Here is a 13,232-nt window from a genome sequence, read left to right as displayed (position 1 = left end):
TTTACTGCGGTTCTAGTGCTAGCAGAAGTACTAACAATCGTGAATATAATGTTAAACATGAACATAGATGTGGATAATGACAGACAGAGGTCATTTCAACAGGCTGTATTGACTACAAACAAAGGCAAAAACAAACCATTAATGCTGTGCCTTTTTTGGTTTGAATTTATTGGTAGATAAAGATACACATTTTAACATTTCAAACTAAACAGTTCAAAGCTGGGCTGGGCAGTAGCCTCAACACTTCACAGCTGTACATAAGTTGCTGAGCACCTCTCCAGACCTTGTGTCCTGTAACAGAAAAATAAGTTAACAATCGCCCTCGCAAAACGCCGAGTATTAAAATTCTGGTAAACACTGTGTTTGTACCACTGCTAAGCTCTACTTACGCTTCTGTTTTGAACGTCTCATGGGATATCCGATCTTCATTTACACCATCGGGACATTCATTGATGTCTTTTATGCCCATCATTGTCAAAGCTGTGGGGATGAATGGTTATTATTATTACAATAACATTTTGCTATATAAAGAATGAATACATTTGCTACATAATTTTGAGGTCTGTGAAGAGAAACAATAAGGGGAGGACGTTCAAACTCGTCACAGAAAGGCCCCAGACTAGATTTGAACCCAGTATCTTTGGGTTGTAAAGCAACAGTGCTTCATTGTTGATTCCTTCATTTTACGTCTCATTCAGCTCCATCCCAAGTATTTAAGGTGTCGCTTCCTGTCCCTGTAGTTCAGCACTCACCTTGTTTGTACTGGACAAAAGAGATGTATTGTTTATTATCAGGGTCCATAATCCTAAAGACTACATCCAGGTTAGAGTCATCGAACAGATTTGGCCCAATCACACCACTCTGTTGAGACAGCTTTAGCTGCTCCAGTTTTTCAATAAGAAACTCCCTGGGTTTCTCTGAAAAAATACACAAGAAACAATGTAAAACAAAACAATCATGGTGGACATATGGTGATGAAAATTAAAAGCAAAATGTTAGTACCATGTTAGAGTAACACAAAACAGACATTTCTCTCAAGAGAAAGAGCAGTTAACCAATGAATATTTTATCTAGCACAAAATAAGTATGTAGAGCAACAAAGGCTATGTCTGCAATATTTTACAGCTGGATTTCAGTTCATTATAATCCCCTGCTCAAAAACTGTTCTGGGTAAACAAACAGGTGTTTTAGTCCTTTAGTTTCCCAGTAAGTACATATGAGCTAACTTTCCAGATTTTGCAGTAGCTTTTTGTTTTTAGCACAACCGGATGCAGTGTCTGTATAAGAAAAGACCAAATAAGCTCTAACCGGGTCTGTAAAAGAAGAGCATGCTAGTCAGGTTGTCCATAAGCTCGATGAGTTTGTGTTTCTCCAGATAAACAGCTGCGTCTTCCTCCCTCCGCGCCGCCATCTTTTCCCCTTTTGTTTGAACCTGTTGCTATGATACGCAGGTCGGGGTCAGGGCTGTGTCCAGGATGTTTTCACTGGGTTGGCACACCGAAACCATGAACAGGGAAGAAAAGATCTGTCTATAAACTATCGAACCTACAATTTAAAAATGTACGGCATGGAGTACAAAGCACGACATCTGCATCCATATAGCGGAGCAGAAGCAGAAAGTAGCACAACACAGAAATACGTAAATAAAGTATGAAGTACTGTTTTTCAGTAAAGTACTTGAGTAAACGTACTAAGTTACATTCCTTCTGTCTTAGCCATATTCTTATCCAACAGTGCTGAGCAATACAAGTACTGGTGACTGTGCTTTTGTTGTGACCACCAGGTTTTTACCACTTTGTAAAGTACTTTATTGTGAAGTTTGTTCTTGGAAAGTGCTACATAAATAAACCTTACTTGCTTATGAACTGGTCAGAAGAGAAGCAGGGCAATAATATTTGATCGGAAGCCAGTCTTCCCATCAAATATGCTGCCTGAAGCATTATCTACAATACTTGCATGGTAAAGCCATTTAAACAGCATTTATATAACTATCAACTGAACACGATTAATAAATGTGTAAAAGCTAGGCCCAAATTAAAGTTTTTAAAAAAACCTTTCTCCTCTGGAAATTATAACACCATCTTGGCTTATGTGTAACCCTCTCAGTTATAATGTCAGTTTGTATTGATAGATAGGAGCTCCCTCAAACAATCAGTGTTGGGGTCTTATTACTTTACTTATGTACTCCTTCGTAAAAAATAATTTGACACTCTACTTCTCTGTAGCACTTATCAATTGAAAGGCATTATTTCCATTGTTATTTAACCTTAACTTAAACTTTACGCCTGCCAACATGTAGGAGTTTAGACTTGTGATCTTAAAAAAAAAAGGACTGTCAAAAGCTATTTTGATGAAAAGCACTTCAAGCTTGAATACAACAAAAAATGTGATCAAATGAATGCATTGCATGCCACACTATACTAAGAACACTTCATATCCCCCTCCCTAACCAATTACAGTCAACATTAAAAATCATAAGTCTCATGCTGTTATCCAATGAGTGGAACAACTCCCCCGCCCAAAAAAATATCTATTAAATTTTTTTGTTCCAAAAAAGGAAATTGTATGCATTTCAGTTTAAATCACTCTCATGTACCACAAAGTGCTGCCAAAATTCTTGTTTGATGTCTTTTTTTAATTGAAAACATTTTTATCTCCATGGTGGAGGCCATAAACTCTTTCATGACTCCAACTCCCGCTATATGTTTTCATGATTAAAACCTCAGAGTATTTTGCACTTCAACAATGCAAACACATTCAAGAAGGAAGAAGAAATGCAATAACAGCGGGGGGGGGGGAGAGAGAGACAATCCGGATAAGATCCTTAAGATCCCTGATAGCCAATGGTATGGTACTTTATTCTTCTCCTGTTTGTCCCATTAGAAGAAACCACAGAAGATATTTATGTGCAGACATCCCACACATGAAATAGTGGGGCTAGTGCTATCCGCTTCTTTCAGTGTCTGTCACACAGAGGATGTAGATCCACATCAGCCGGTATCTCGTTCAGATTTAACCTTCTTTAAGGCTTCTTCTCTGACTTTGTAGCCCTGCAGCTCCGTTCGAAGCTCACCAGGCTTTGGTGGGACGTCTGGTATACTCTGAAAGAGAACAGCAAGCACGTTTAACTCAGCCTGACAGGTGAAAGCTCATTGGTTGGATGCATCTGTGAATACAAACTGCTCACAAATTCCAACCACAATTTCCCTGCATAATATGTCAACTCTAACCAAAGAATCGGACATCAACATACTTCCAGCTGAGAAACAGTGACAGCAGCTTGAGGTGTCTGGGTTGGCAGTGATGCCATTTTTGATGTGATGCTCAGCAGAATGGCTGAGTTGATGGATTTTGAGTGACCACCACAACAGGTAGTAAACGCAAACTTCTCTCACCCCAACCGGTCACAGCAGATGGCCGCCCCTCCCTGAGCCTGGTTCAACCGGAGGTTTCTTCCTGTTAAAAGGGAATTTTTCCTTCCCACTGTCGCCAGAGTGCTTGCTCATAGGGGGTCATATGATTGTTGGGTTTTTCTCTGTATCTATTATTGTACGATCTACTGTACAATATAAAGCGCCTTGAGAAGACTGTTGTTGTGATTTCAACATTATCTTTTTTTCCCACATTAAGGCAACATCAATACAAAGAAAGACTGCAGTCTTCCTTTGAAATCAAAGGAAACAATAAAGATGTACTTTCATATAGTATGGTGGGCCAATGGTAATGTCTTTGTCAGTAAGGAGGCTGTAAAACTGGTCATAACACTGCTCTACAAAAAATATTTTTTGTTTGCTACTTATAACTTCACAACGTCAGCTCTTTATCGATCCGATATAAGCTTACTGATCAGATTTCTGAGATACACGTCACTGACATTCTGAAACTTTTCAATATCAGTGTAATATAATAATAAAACATCTGGAATTTAAAGAATGTACCACCAAAATTGTTTTAAAGATTATTTCTGTTTAATTAAATTCCAAATAAAAAGAAGTCGGTGTGCTCCAAAAAGGTTTAAGGCACTTGCTTATACGCTTGGACCGCACACCCGTCTCTCTCTGCAAGAACAAGCAGTTTATGCTCAGATTAAATTTTCGCTGCTATTGGTTTTCTTTTACTTTGATATTTCTACAAAATCATTTCCCGTGTTCATTGCTGACATCATCAAGATTTCCAGATAAAAAGGAGAGATGAGAATGTAAAAAACTCTGTTAGCCTGCACAAATGCTTCCCATGCTGCTTACTCACTTTCTTTTTGAACTCATCGTCATGCACCAGTTCAGGGATTTCAGGACCAAAGAAAACAACTCCCTGAATTTTGGCTTCACTTTTCTGGTGACCAGAAAACCTAAATCTTGGCATCCTTGATGAAGGTCTCTGCATAGGATAGACTGAAGTGTTTGTTCGACCAGGCCAATGTTTGACAATGTTTTCCCATACTAGACAGTATAGTACAATCCTGGGTCGATTTGGTAAATAGAAGCTTCCAGTTTTGGCCTTTGTTTACTTCTGTTGATACCTAAGGCTTAATTTTGTCCCTCACCAGATCAGGCAGGTAGTATTGATGGACAGCCTGTGCTCCTGCAAACATGGCCAAAACACTGGCTCCTAACATCCGGATGTACCGAGCCCAAGACACCCCAGCTGGCATCTTCACAGACTGATCTGACTCAACCTGGAGGAAAAGATAAGTGACCAGGTTCAAAACACTGGTCAAAAACAGCACACAATATATGAAGAGATAGAAATTAGTATAGATAAACAATACATTTTCAGCTCTCCTTTTCAATCTGGTGCTAAAAATATAAGCATCCCCTTTTCTTCTTAAATAAAACTATAGCTGTCTACTAAAATTAGCACCACTGCCATTTAGTTGAAGATGTTTAAAAACTCAATACAACGCCGGGACGCTGTGCATGCAGCACTGTCAAAGTACTACCATGTAGCTAAAGTATCCCTTTTCATATTACAAATGTATGGCAGACTGCACATATTGTACAGATGCACTGTATATGAATAATTCACACATCCACAGCCGCTATCCATTCACATGATGCTACTGATTAGCCATAAAACACGCTGTTTAAAAACATCCAAACACGGAGACTGTTAACACAGAACTACACTTTAAAACCTTAACTTAATTGTTCCCGTCACAAATAAGTAAATGTCCACAGTCTAAAGCTCATTCTTACTAGCTTAAAGTCAAGTGTCTGTCATTGAGGACCAGAAGCAGATCGTGACGTTTATCTAACTACTGGCAATTCTTTGATAGAGAGTCCTCACTCTGTCTTTTTTTCCATGGACTCTTATTTCCTCTCAATTGTACGATAAATCCGCCTCTGATTTTATGGAGAAGTAATGAGCTTTCCGGAAATAAACCATCTTCGGTTGCAGTACTCTTCTACAGCATAAACTCGTATTGATACACGGCGATAAGTGCCGTCTGTCGCCGCTTAGCGGTAGCTTGCGTTATCTCGCAAAGTTTTAGTACAAGGCTCTATAATAAGTGTTATGTGTCAGATTTCACGAATACAGTTCTAAATGATCTGCAATGTTCTTCTTAGTTTTCTATCGATTATATGACGTCACCGATGCATTTAAAATACTCGTCGAAATCCGATCCCTGCAGTACGCACAGTGACCACAAGGCGGCGGTAAGCATTTCAGCCAACCGGATCAAATCGAAATGTTGAGCGTTTAAATGGTCTTTGTTTTGGGAAGACTCCCAGTCCCTATTTCCTTATTTGAAAGCTAAAGAAATGTATGACAGGTATGTTACTTTACCCATTTACATTTATGTTTGTTAATATTAAATTGCGTTTTTAAAACAACTGTAGAACTTCGAAATCTCGTCAGTTTGCTGTTAGCTAAACCTTCCTGTAGCATCTGCCTTTGTGCCAACAAGCTACTGTGTGCGCTTTACCGCTTACATTTCTCATGTTTATCCATGAGTTTGGCAGCAGAATAAATGTTAATGTATTCAAATAAGTCAACAGTTAAGATGGAAGAAAACCAGTTTACTTCACTGACGGTTCCCTCGGATTATTTTCAGCAGTGGTGAGTTGGTGTTGGAGGTGGCAGGAGGTCTGGGGAAACTTGTCATGTTATCTCCTCGACTCGTTTTCATTTTCATGCATGATGGAGGAAAATAAATGTCATTTGACACTCGACATCATAGCCTACACATTTGTATACTTTATATTTAGGATTGTAGCAACTGATAAGTGTAATTGTGAAGGATAATTGACTACCGTAATCCATGATTCCTGATTAAAGGGAAGTAGGGGTAATTATGTAGGAATAATATGAAACAGAAATACTCTGGATTTAAATTTAGGCATGCAAAAGAAAAACAATACTTGTACAATCTGAATATCTTGATATATTCTGTTATGTTTGTCTGACTAATTTAAAATATTTTTTCTTACATTTTTAACATACCAGCGCATTATCCAGCATTTATTACACCTTTGTTTGCTACAGGCCTTTTTTTAACTGCACTTGTAAACTTTGTCACCTGTAGAGAGTCACGTCAGTTCACGCAAGGTTAAAATGAATAGTTTACACATTTGGCCTCTGTTTGTCTTTGTATCGTCATATTCTGCAAAAGTATCTTCATTCCATTCTAGTCAACCTTGTGATTATTGTAAAAATACACAATTAGAGGTGCAAAAAGGTTAGTTTTTGTAGGTTGCATCATCAGAAATGATCAGTAAACTAGATAAAAGCAATGAACAATAATTGAGGTGCCTGTTTTACATAAAAAACAGTAAATGAAATGCAGAAAATATGAACTAGTGGATGTCAGCGCATGTGTTTTTGCAAGTATTGTGTCCTGTGTTTAAGTTTTATTCACCCACTTCTCCACACACCACATTTTCCTGATGTACCTGGATCCTGTTTCATGTCCCTTTTTTTTCTTTTCTTTTTTTGCTTAACTTCTTCACGCCCTCATCTCTACTAGGTACCAGTCCAGCCAGCAGTACCCTGAGGTACAGCATGTGGCACCCTATCCCAGCATGGACCATTACACTGAAGGTCCCGTGGATGAGCCTGTCATGGCCGAGCTATCTGTTCACCGGGATCCAAATTTTTATCAGGAACCTTTTTACACGAACTACCTTCCAGCCCCAAATCATTACCCGGAGCAGGTGTCTCAGCAGAACATCAGAGAGCACCAGCAGCACCCAGATCTTGCACTCCTGCACCACCCACGGCATCAACATACACAACACATACAGCATGCTCAACACACACAGCATACACAGCAGCACGGGCCAAGTATTCAGCACCAGCCTTCAGGTCCACCTAAAGGTAATGGAAGATGCTACAATCACAGTAGTTCTTCCCAAGAAGTTTCAGATCTGATGTATTTTAAATATGTGTGCTGCCATTTGTACAAAAAACTACTTTTGCCTTCTGTTTCCCATAGAATAATTTGGAGACATTTAACTACAGTTTAAAGGAATGAGCTGCATATGAACCAGACAAAAGACATCATAAAATACAAATCAAAATTCCTCAATAGGTTGTTCAATATACGTTCTCTGAGATCCTGTCGCCTGTATTTTAATTGTCTTTTTTTTATTTGTTTGTTTTTGATTCAGTACTCAATAAATTCCTCTTCTTTCTTAGACGTGACACCAGTGAAGAAGAAGAGAGGTCGACCTCCGAAACAGCAAGCGGAGGATGGTGAGACACGTGAGGAGGACGACGAGGTTGAGGCTGCCAAAAAAGCCAAGAGAGCTCTCAACCGCTTCAACGGCATGTCAGTGGCTGAAGTTATGGCTAAAACACTGCCAGATGTGATTACCTACAATCTCGACATTTTGATAGTGAGTTATTTTGTATTTCCAGTTTTGTTCTGTGTTTTTGTTTTTTGTTCTAATTGTGATTTAGGTTTGTGACATGGCCAACTTGCAGTCTTTAGGTCTTTAATTATTTTGTGTCTCTCCTCAGATTGGAATTAATCCAGGCCTATTGTCAGCTTACAAAGGACATCATTACCCAAACCCAGGGAACCATTTCTGTACGTTTAAATTCAGTTTCATTACCGACTATAATAAATATGAGCCAGTGTTCATTTTCAGTTCTACCCTGTTTGACCCACTCTGGGTGCATTGTCACTATTGTTTTATAGCTAAGGCTTGTTCTAAGAGACCTTAAAGGTGGCCAAGATGCCAATATGATGATGAAATGCAGCTGAATGTTGTAACTTGTCAGGTTTGAATGCAGGCAACAGAATACATCAAATTTTAAAGAGCTTTTCAAAGGTGAATATTGATGTTTAAAGAGTCAGCAAAACATTTATGCAACACTATTTCTGATGTATCCCCCATAGAGTATTAGGATTTGCTAGGTAGGTTTTTCAGAATAAGGGAGTGTCCTTGAAGTTTTTAGATGTATCCCCAAAAGTTGATTCTGGACGTTCATCTGGATGTTGCGTTTTCAGTGAAAGAGACGTTTTACCACTCATCTAGGTGACTTCTTCAGTCTCAGCTGACTGCAGGTTTCAACAATCTTATAAAAAGTACATTTGTATAATGACTGAAACTAGCACCACTGAATGAACAATGGGCTGGGAGGTTGGTTCCTTGATCATTAATATGCAAATTCTCGTGACCACTGATCAACAACCATTGATCAAAGCTCAGTGATCAAAGACCAGTGATCAATGGTCATGAGTACCATTCACAGAGAGTTGGGGAATGTCTGCAATCACAGCATTGTAAATTGGCGAAAGATGTACCCTTAGGCCCCCTCCTCGATTCAGAGATGGTCTTTCCCTTTTCACGTAAATGGCCTCCTTGACTCCGTGCTCAAACCAGCGTTCCTCCCTGTTCAGGATGTGTGCATCCTCATCATTGAAAGAGTGTCCACTGGCCTGTAGGTGTAAATAGACTACAGAGTCCTGGCCTGACGAGTTAGCTCTTCTGTGTTGTGCCATCCACTTCGCCAGAGGTTGTTTGTTTTCCCTGATGTATAAATCCTGGCAATCCTCCTGCCACTTAACAGCATACGCTATGTTACTCTGTTTGTGTCGGGGGACCCGATCCTTGGGGGGGGGACCAATTTTTGGCACAGCATGTTTTGGGGTTAAAAGCCACAGAGACATGGTGTTTAGAAAAAATGCGTCTCAGTTGTTCCGATACTCCTGACATGTACGAGATCACTACAGGTTTTTGCTTAGGCTGCAGTTGTCCTTCTCTCCTAGATCGGCTGGAGCTTTTTTTTAGGCGCCTTCTCAGCTTTGACAAATGTCCAGCTGGGATAACCACATTTACTCAGGGCCTTCTTGATGTGATGTTCTTCTGCTTCCCTGGCCGCTGTGTCAGTGGGGATGGTGTTTGCTCTGTGTTGCAGTGTCCTGATGGCACCCAGTTTATGCTCCAGTGGATGATGAGAGTCAAACCTTAAATACTGATCCATGTGCGTAGGTTTACAGTACACATCAGCTTTTAGATGTCCCCCATTACTGATGGAAATAGAATAGAATAGAATAGAATTCAACTTTATTCTCATTGCACACGTCACAAGTACAAGGCAACGAAATGCAGTCTCACAGTCTAAGAAGAAAATTGCCACTTTTCATATCCTCCCTGGTGAATTTGATGTGTTGGTCCACTGAATTAATGTGATCCATGAATTGTGGTACATCCTGAGATTTGATTTTCACCCAGGTGTCATCCACATATCTGAACCAATGACTTGGTGGTGTTCCAGGGTAGGATAGCATGTACAAATTGGCCACGATGGGTGAAACTGGGGAGCCCATGGCACACCCATGTTTCTGCCAGTAGAACTGACCCTTGTATGTAAAATAGGTGGAATTAAGACAAAGTTCCAAAAGCAAACACACTTGGTCGATGCCGAGAGTGGTTTTGTTGCTGAGGTTGGGGGCATCCTGTAATCTCTTACAGACTACATCCAACGCTTCCGTGACTGGGATGCACTTTCTCCGACTGAAAACGCTACGTCCAGATGAACAGAATCAACTTTTGTCGATTTACTTACCTGGATGATTGAGCATGCATCAAGACATTTTTAGATGTAGCTACTTAGAAATATTAGCTATAAAATTTTCTGTTGCTTATTTCAACTTCAGGATGTAAAATATCAACATGGATCATTACTTTAAAATAAATATATTTATATATCTCACCTGAAGTAGCTCCATGCTTGTTCTGCAGGCTTATTGCCTTACAAAGTAGTGTTGATCAGCTATGATCATATGGTATAAAAAACAAACAAACAAACAAACAAAAACAAAAAAAATAGCAATGTCTGCTGATAACAGTTCTGTAAATTTAGAGCTTCTACAACTGGAAAACATGATTAATCAGGAGGAAAAAAGCTGGTTTGAGTCCAGTGTTGTGCTAGACGGCCACTTGGTTGTTTTTATACTCAGCTCCTCTTTTCTGTCCAGGGAAATGTCTGTTTCTGTCAGGTCTAACTGACCAGCAACTTAACTACATGCATGACCAGAGCCTGCCAGAGAAATACAGCATCGGCTTTACCAATATGGTAGAAAGGACCACACCTGGCAGCAAGGATCTCTCCAGGTAAAGTTAACTAAAGCGACTACAACTAAATGCAAAACAGACAGTTTGTAACTTAAAATAAAATTTGTCCTCTTTTTTTTTTTTTTTTTTTTTTTTGGTCCTAGTAAGGAGATCCGTGAAGGAGGCCGACAGTTACTTGAGAAGCTACAAAAATACAAGCCATTAATAGCAGCGTTTAATGGAAAAGGTAAAATGATGCAAACAATTTTCTTTTTTCCATTTTTGTTGAAGTGTTTTGATACTAGCACTAGCTGATTGATTTTATTTTTTGAAGGTATTTTTGTGTAAATTTCACAGGTATTTATGAAATCTTCTGCAAAGAAACCTTTGGTGTGAAGGCCAAGAACCTTGAGTTTGGACTACAGCCGTACAAAATTCCCGAAACTGAAACGGTAGGTGGAAACAGGAAATGATTTCAACATAAATCTGCTCAGCTATACAAACAACAGACTTCATAGCATTTGATGTTCTTTTCAGGTGTGCTACTTGATGCCGTCATCGAGCCCCCGCTGTGCTCAGTTTCCTCGTGCACAAGATAAGGTGCATTTTTACATCAAGCTGAAGGAACTGAGAGACCAGATGAAAGGCCTGGCACCGAGCCGTGAGGTGGAAGAGACAGAGTACTCTTTTGACCTGCAGCTAGCTAAAGGTAAATGTCACAGCTGCACAGTACAGCTGAAACATGAGGCATTCGATTGCTATTCCGTCTTTATCTCAGTTAAATTCAGAAAGGGACCTGCTTAAAAAGATGTGCGTCTTTTCAATTTTCACAGATTTATTTGTCTTAAATAAATCATTGACTCCCTGCTGATGTTTTTGTTCTGCAGAGGATGCTAAAAGGATTGCAATCAAAGAGGAGCAGCTAGATCCAGAGTATGAAAGCTGTAGTGCACTGCATGAAGAAACCAGGCACAGCAACAACTCCTCGAAATAAAAGAGATTCAGGGGAGGAGAAAAAACAAGCCTGCCTACTGGAGCACTCAGGTAGTGTAGTTATCATGTAGTCGGAAGTTGATGAAATGGGACAACTAAACAACTTTTATATAAAAATCTAAGGAGATTTTTATGTACTTCTTCTGGCACTTCCTTTCAGAAAAAGAAAAAAAAATCCAAGTGTGAATTTTAGTAAAATAAAGGTTGGCACATTAGCATTAGTGAACTTTTGTTTGTTTCTTTTACCTAAAGAGAATAATACTCATACAGTGTAGTTTCCCTTCACGGTTTTACTCTGGAACCACATCCCACCTGCAGTAGCTCTGTGCTCCATCAGTGGGGTCTGCCCCACAGCTTGAGAACCACTGGATTAAACAGTTTGGAGCAAATGACATAAAACACATGAAACTTGACAACTTGAGATTGTTTAATCTGTGTGTTTATTCTATCAAAAGTAGCTTACGTGTCCATCCATCCATTGGTTGTTGTTTTTTTTTTTTTTCTGCTTATCCAATTTAGGGTTGGAAGGGGGCTGGAGTCTATCCCAGTCACAGCGAAAAAGGCGGGGTACACCTCGGACAGGTCGCCAGTAAATCACAGGTCTAGAGACAGACAAACTTTCATGCTCAAATTCCCACCTAGGGCCAAATAAGAGTTTTCTTTCAACCTAACCCTTGTCTGTGTTTGGACTGTGAAAGGAAGCTGGAGTACCATAAGAGAACCCAATGCGAGCATGGCGAAAACATGTAAACCCCACACATAAAGGCCCATCAGCTTATAATGATGTGTAACACCTCGGGACATTTGCTCAACAGATACCAAATACCAGCTGACCTAGTAGCCTCACCAAGGATGAGAAGTAACACTGTGAGAGAAGAAGACCTCTGTTCCCCAGACAGTGTCACGCACAAAACAGAAAAGCCCCCACAGCACTCACACATGTGCATGTTTTTGGTGTTATTGTTTTTTAAATACTATTTATTGAATTTTTATTAAACATGTTTCCAGTGACTTATTTTGTATTTTCATAGACTTGTATTTTTTTGATTTATTGACTGTATACTCTGGAATTTCTAATGTGTAAGTGCAGAGTTATTAAATCTGTAAATTAACGCTGGCGTGTTTCTATTCTCTGATTGTTTGAGTTATCATGAGAAGCTATAAATGTGTTATAACCTATAGGAAAAGAAACACAGTCAAGCATTCATAAAGACTGAATAATGCTTATTTTTGAGTTAAAAAAACATATTTTCAAAGCTTGATGAGAACAGGAGCATTTCATTATTTAGAGTTTCTCTCATGCTTCTTGAAAGCCTTGAATGAAATACTTGCATCAAAATACCTGATTCATGATTTTGTGAGAATTTTGCATTTTTATTTTGCACTGGTCTTTAAAAACGCTTGAGTGTGAAAATGTTTAGGCTTCTAAAGGGAATAATGAATCTCATTTTGAAAAGCGGGATAGTCGCTGTTAATTTGCATACAAGTCTCCTAAAAACAAGGTCTTAGCAGGCTAAATTTACTGATTTTTGCATAACTCTTGCATCCAGCATGAATTTAATAATGGAGATAATTAATAACTAATAATAAACAAGAAATGTATGTCAATGTAGTCTTTAAACCTGTAAGATGTAATAAGATGCTGCAATAGTGGTAGCTGAGCTGTTACTACTTTATTGTTATGAATCATCTTATCATTTCTAATTAATTCTGTAAAAACAATGAAACTGTCCT

The 13,232-nt window shown here is 39.1% G+C and overlaps 3 protein-coding genes across 8 annotated transcripts; 1 reads left to right on the top strand and 2 right to left on the bottom strand.

Annotated features, from left to right (window-relative positions):
- Positions 1-138: 138 nt before the first annotated feature.
- Positions 139-1,451, bottom strand: efcab10 (EF-hand calcium binding domain 10). The gene is made up of 4 exons (XM_080876521.1): positions 1,309-1,451; positions 753-917; positions 390-480; positions 139-291 (listed from the first exon to the last, which is right to left on the bottom strand). Exons 1-4 carry the CDS (start codon positions 1,409-1,411, stop codon positions 246-248), a joined length of 405 nt encoding a protein of 134 aa, XP_080732647.1. The 5' UTR covers positions 1,412-1,451; the 3' UTR covers positions 139-245.
- A 308-nt stretch (positions 1,452-1,759) lies between these two features.
- On the bottom strand, positions 1,760-5,403 carry uqcc6 (ubiquinol-cytochrome c reductase complex assembly factor 6). Of its 3 annotated transcripts, none has more exons than XM_080876524.1 (3): positions 5,196-5,245; positions 4,544-4,709; positions 1,760-3,101 (listed from the first exon to the last, which is right to left on the bottom strand). In XM_080876524.1, exons 2-3 carry the CDS (start codon positions 4,649-4,651, stop codon positions 2,991-2,993), a joined length of 219 nt encoding a protein of 72 aa, XP_080732650.1. In that variant the 5' UTR covers positions 4,652-4,709; positions 5,196-5,245; the 3' UTR covers positions 1,760-2,990. The 3 variants fall into 3 exon arrangements, with proteins under 3 accessions (XP_080732650.1, XP_080732649.1, XP_080732648.1); XM_080876523.1 differs by lacking the exon at positions 5,196-5,245 and adding an exon at positions 5,287-5,403 and having other exon boundaries at positions 1,797-3,101; positions 4,544-4,675; XM_080876522.1 differs by having other exon boundaries at positions 1,804-3,101; positions 4,544-4,675; positions 5,196-5,297.
- Positions 5,404-5,622: 219 nt separating this feature from the next.
- LOC308393056 (G/T mismatch-specific thymine DNA glycosylase-like) lies at positions 5,623-13,192 on the top strand. 4 transcript variants are annotated; one of them, XM_080876517.1, is made up of 10 exons: positions 5,695-5,773; positions 5,993-6,060; positions 6,968-7,317; positions 7,639-7,838; positions 7,963-8,032; positions 10,430-10,565; positions 10,670-10,752; positions 10,863-10,957; positions 11,043-11,214; positions 11,393-13,190. In XM_080876517.1, the coding sequence occupies exons 2-10, from the start codon at positions 6,005-6,007 to the stop codon at positions 11,497-11,499; spliced, it is 1,269 nt and encodes a 422-aa protein (XP_080732643.1). In that variant the 5' UTR covers positions 5,695-5,773; positions 5,993-6,004; the 3' UTR covers positions 11,500-13,190. The 4 variants fall into 4 exon arrangements, 3 of the variants coding, with proteins under 3 accessions (XP_080732644.1, XP_080732643.1, XP_080732642.1); XR_013970912.1 differs by lacking the exon at positions 5,695-5,773 and having other exon boundaries at positions 5,787-6,060; positions 11,393-11,549; positions 12,018-13,182; XM_080876518.1 differs by lacking the exon at positions 5,993-6,060 and having other exon boundaries at positions 5,623-5,773; positions 11,393-13,183.
- Positions 13,193-13,232: the final 40 nt, after the last annotated feature.

This window comes from Rhamphochromis sp. 'chilingali' (genome assembly GCF_963969265.1).
Source record: "Rhamphochromis sp. 'chilingali' genome assembly, chromosome: 2".
Lineage (NCBI taxonomy): Eukaryota > Metazoa > Chordata > Actinopteri > Cichliformes > Cichlidae > Rhamphochromis > Rhamphochromis sp. 'chilingali'.
The sequence above is the reverse complement of the archived record's forward strand: the minus strand, read 5'-3'. Positions and strand labels throughout refer to the sequence as shown.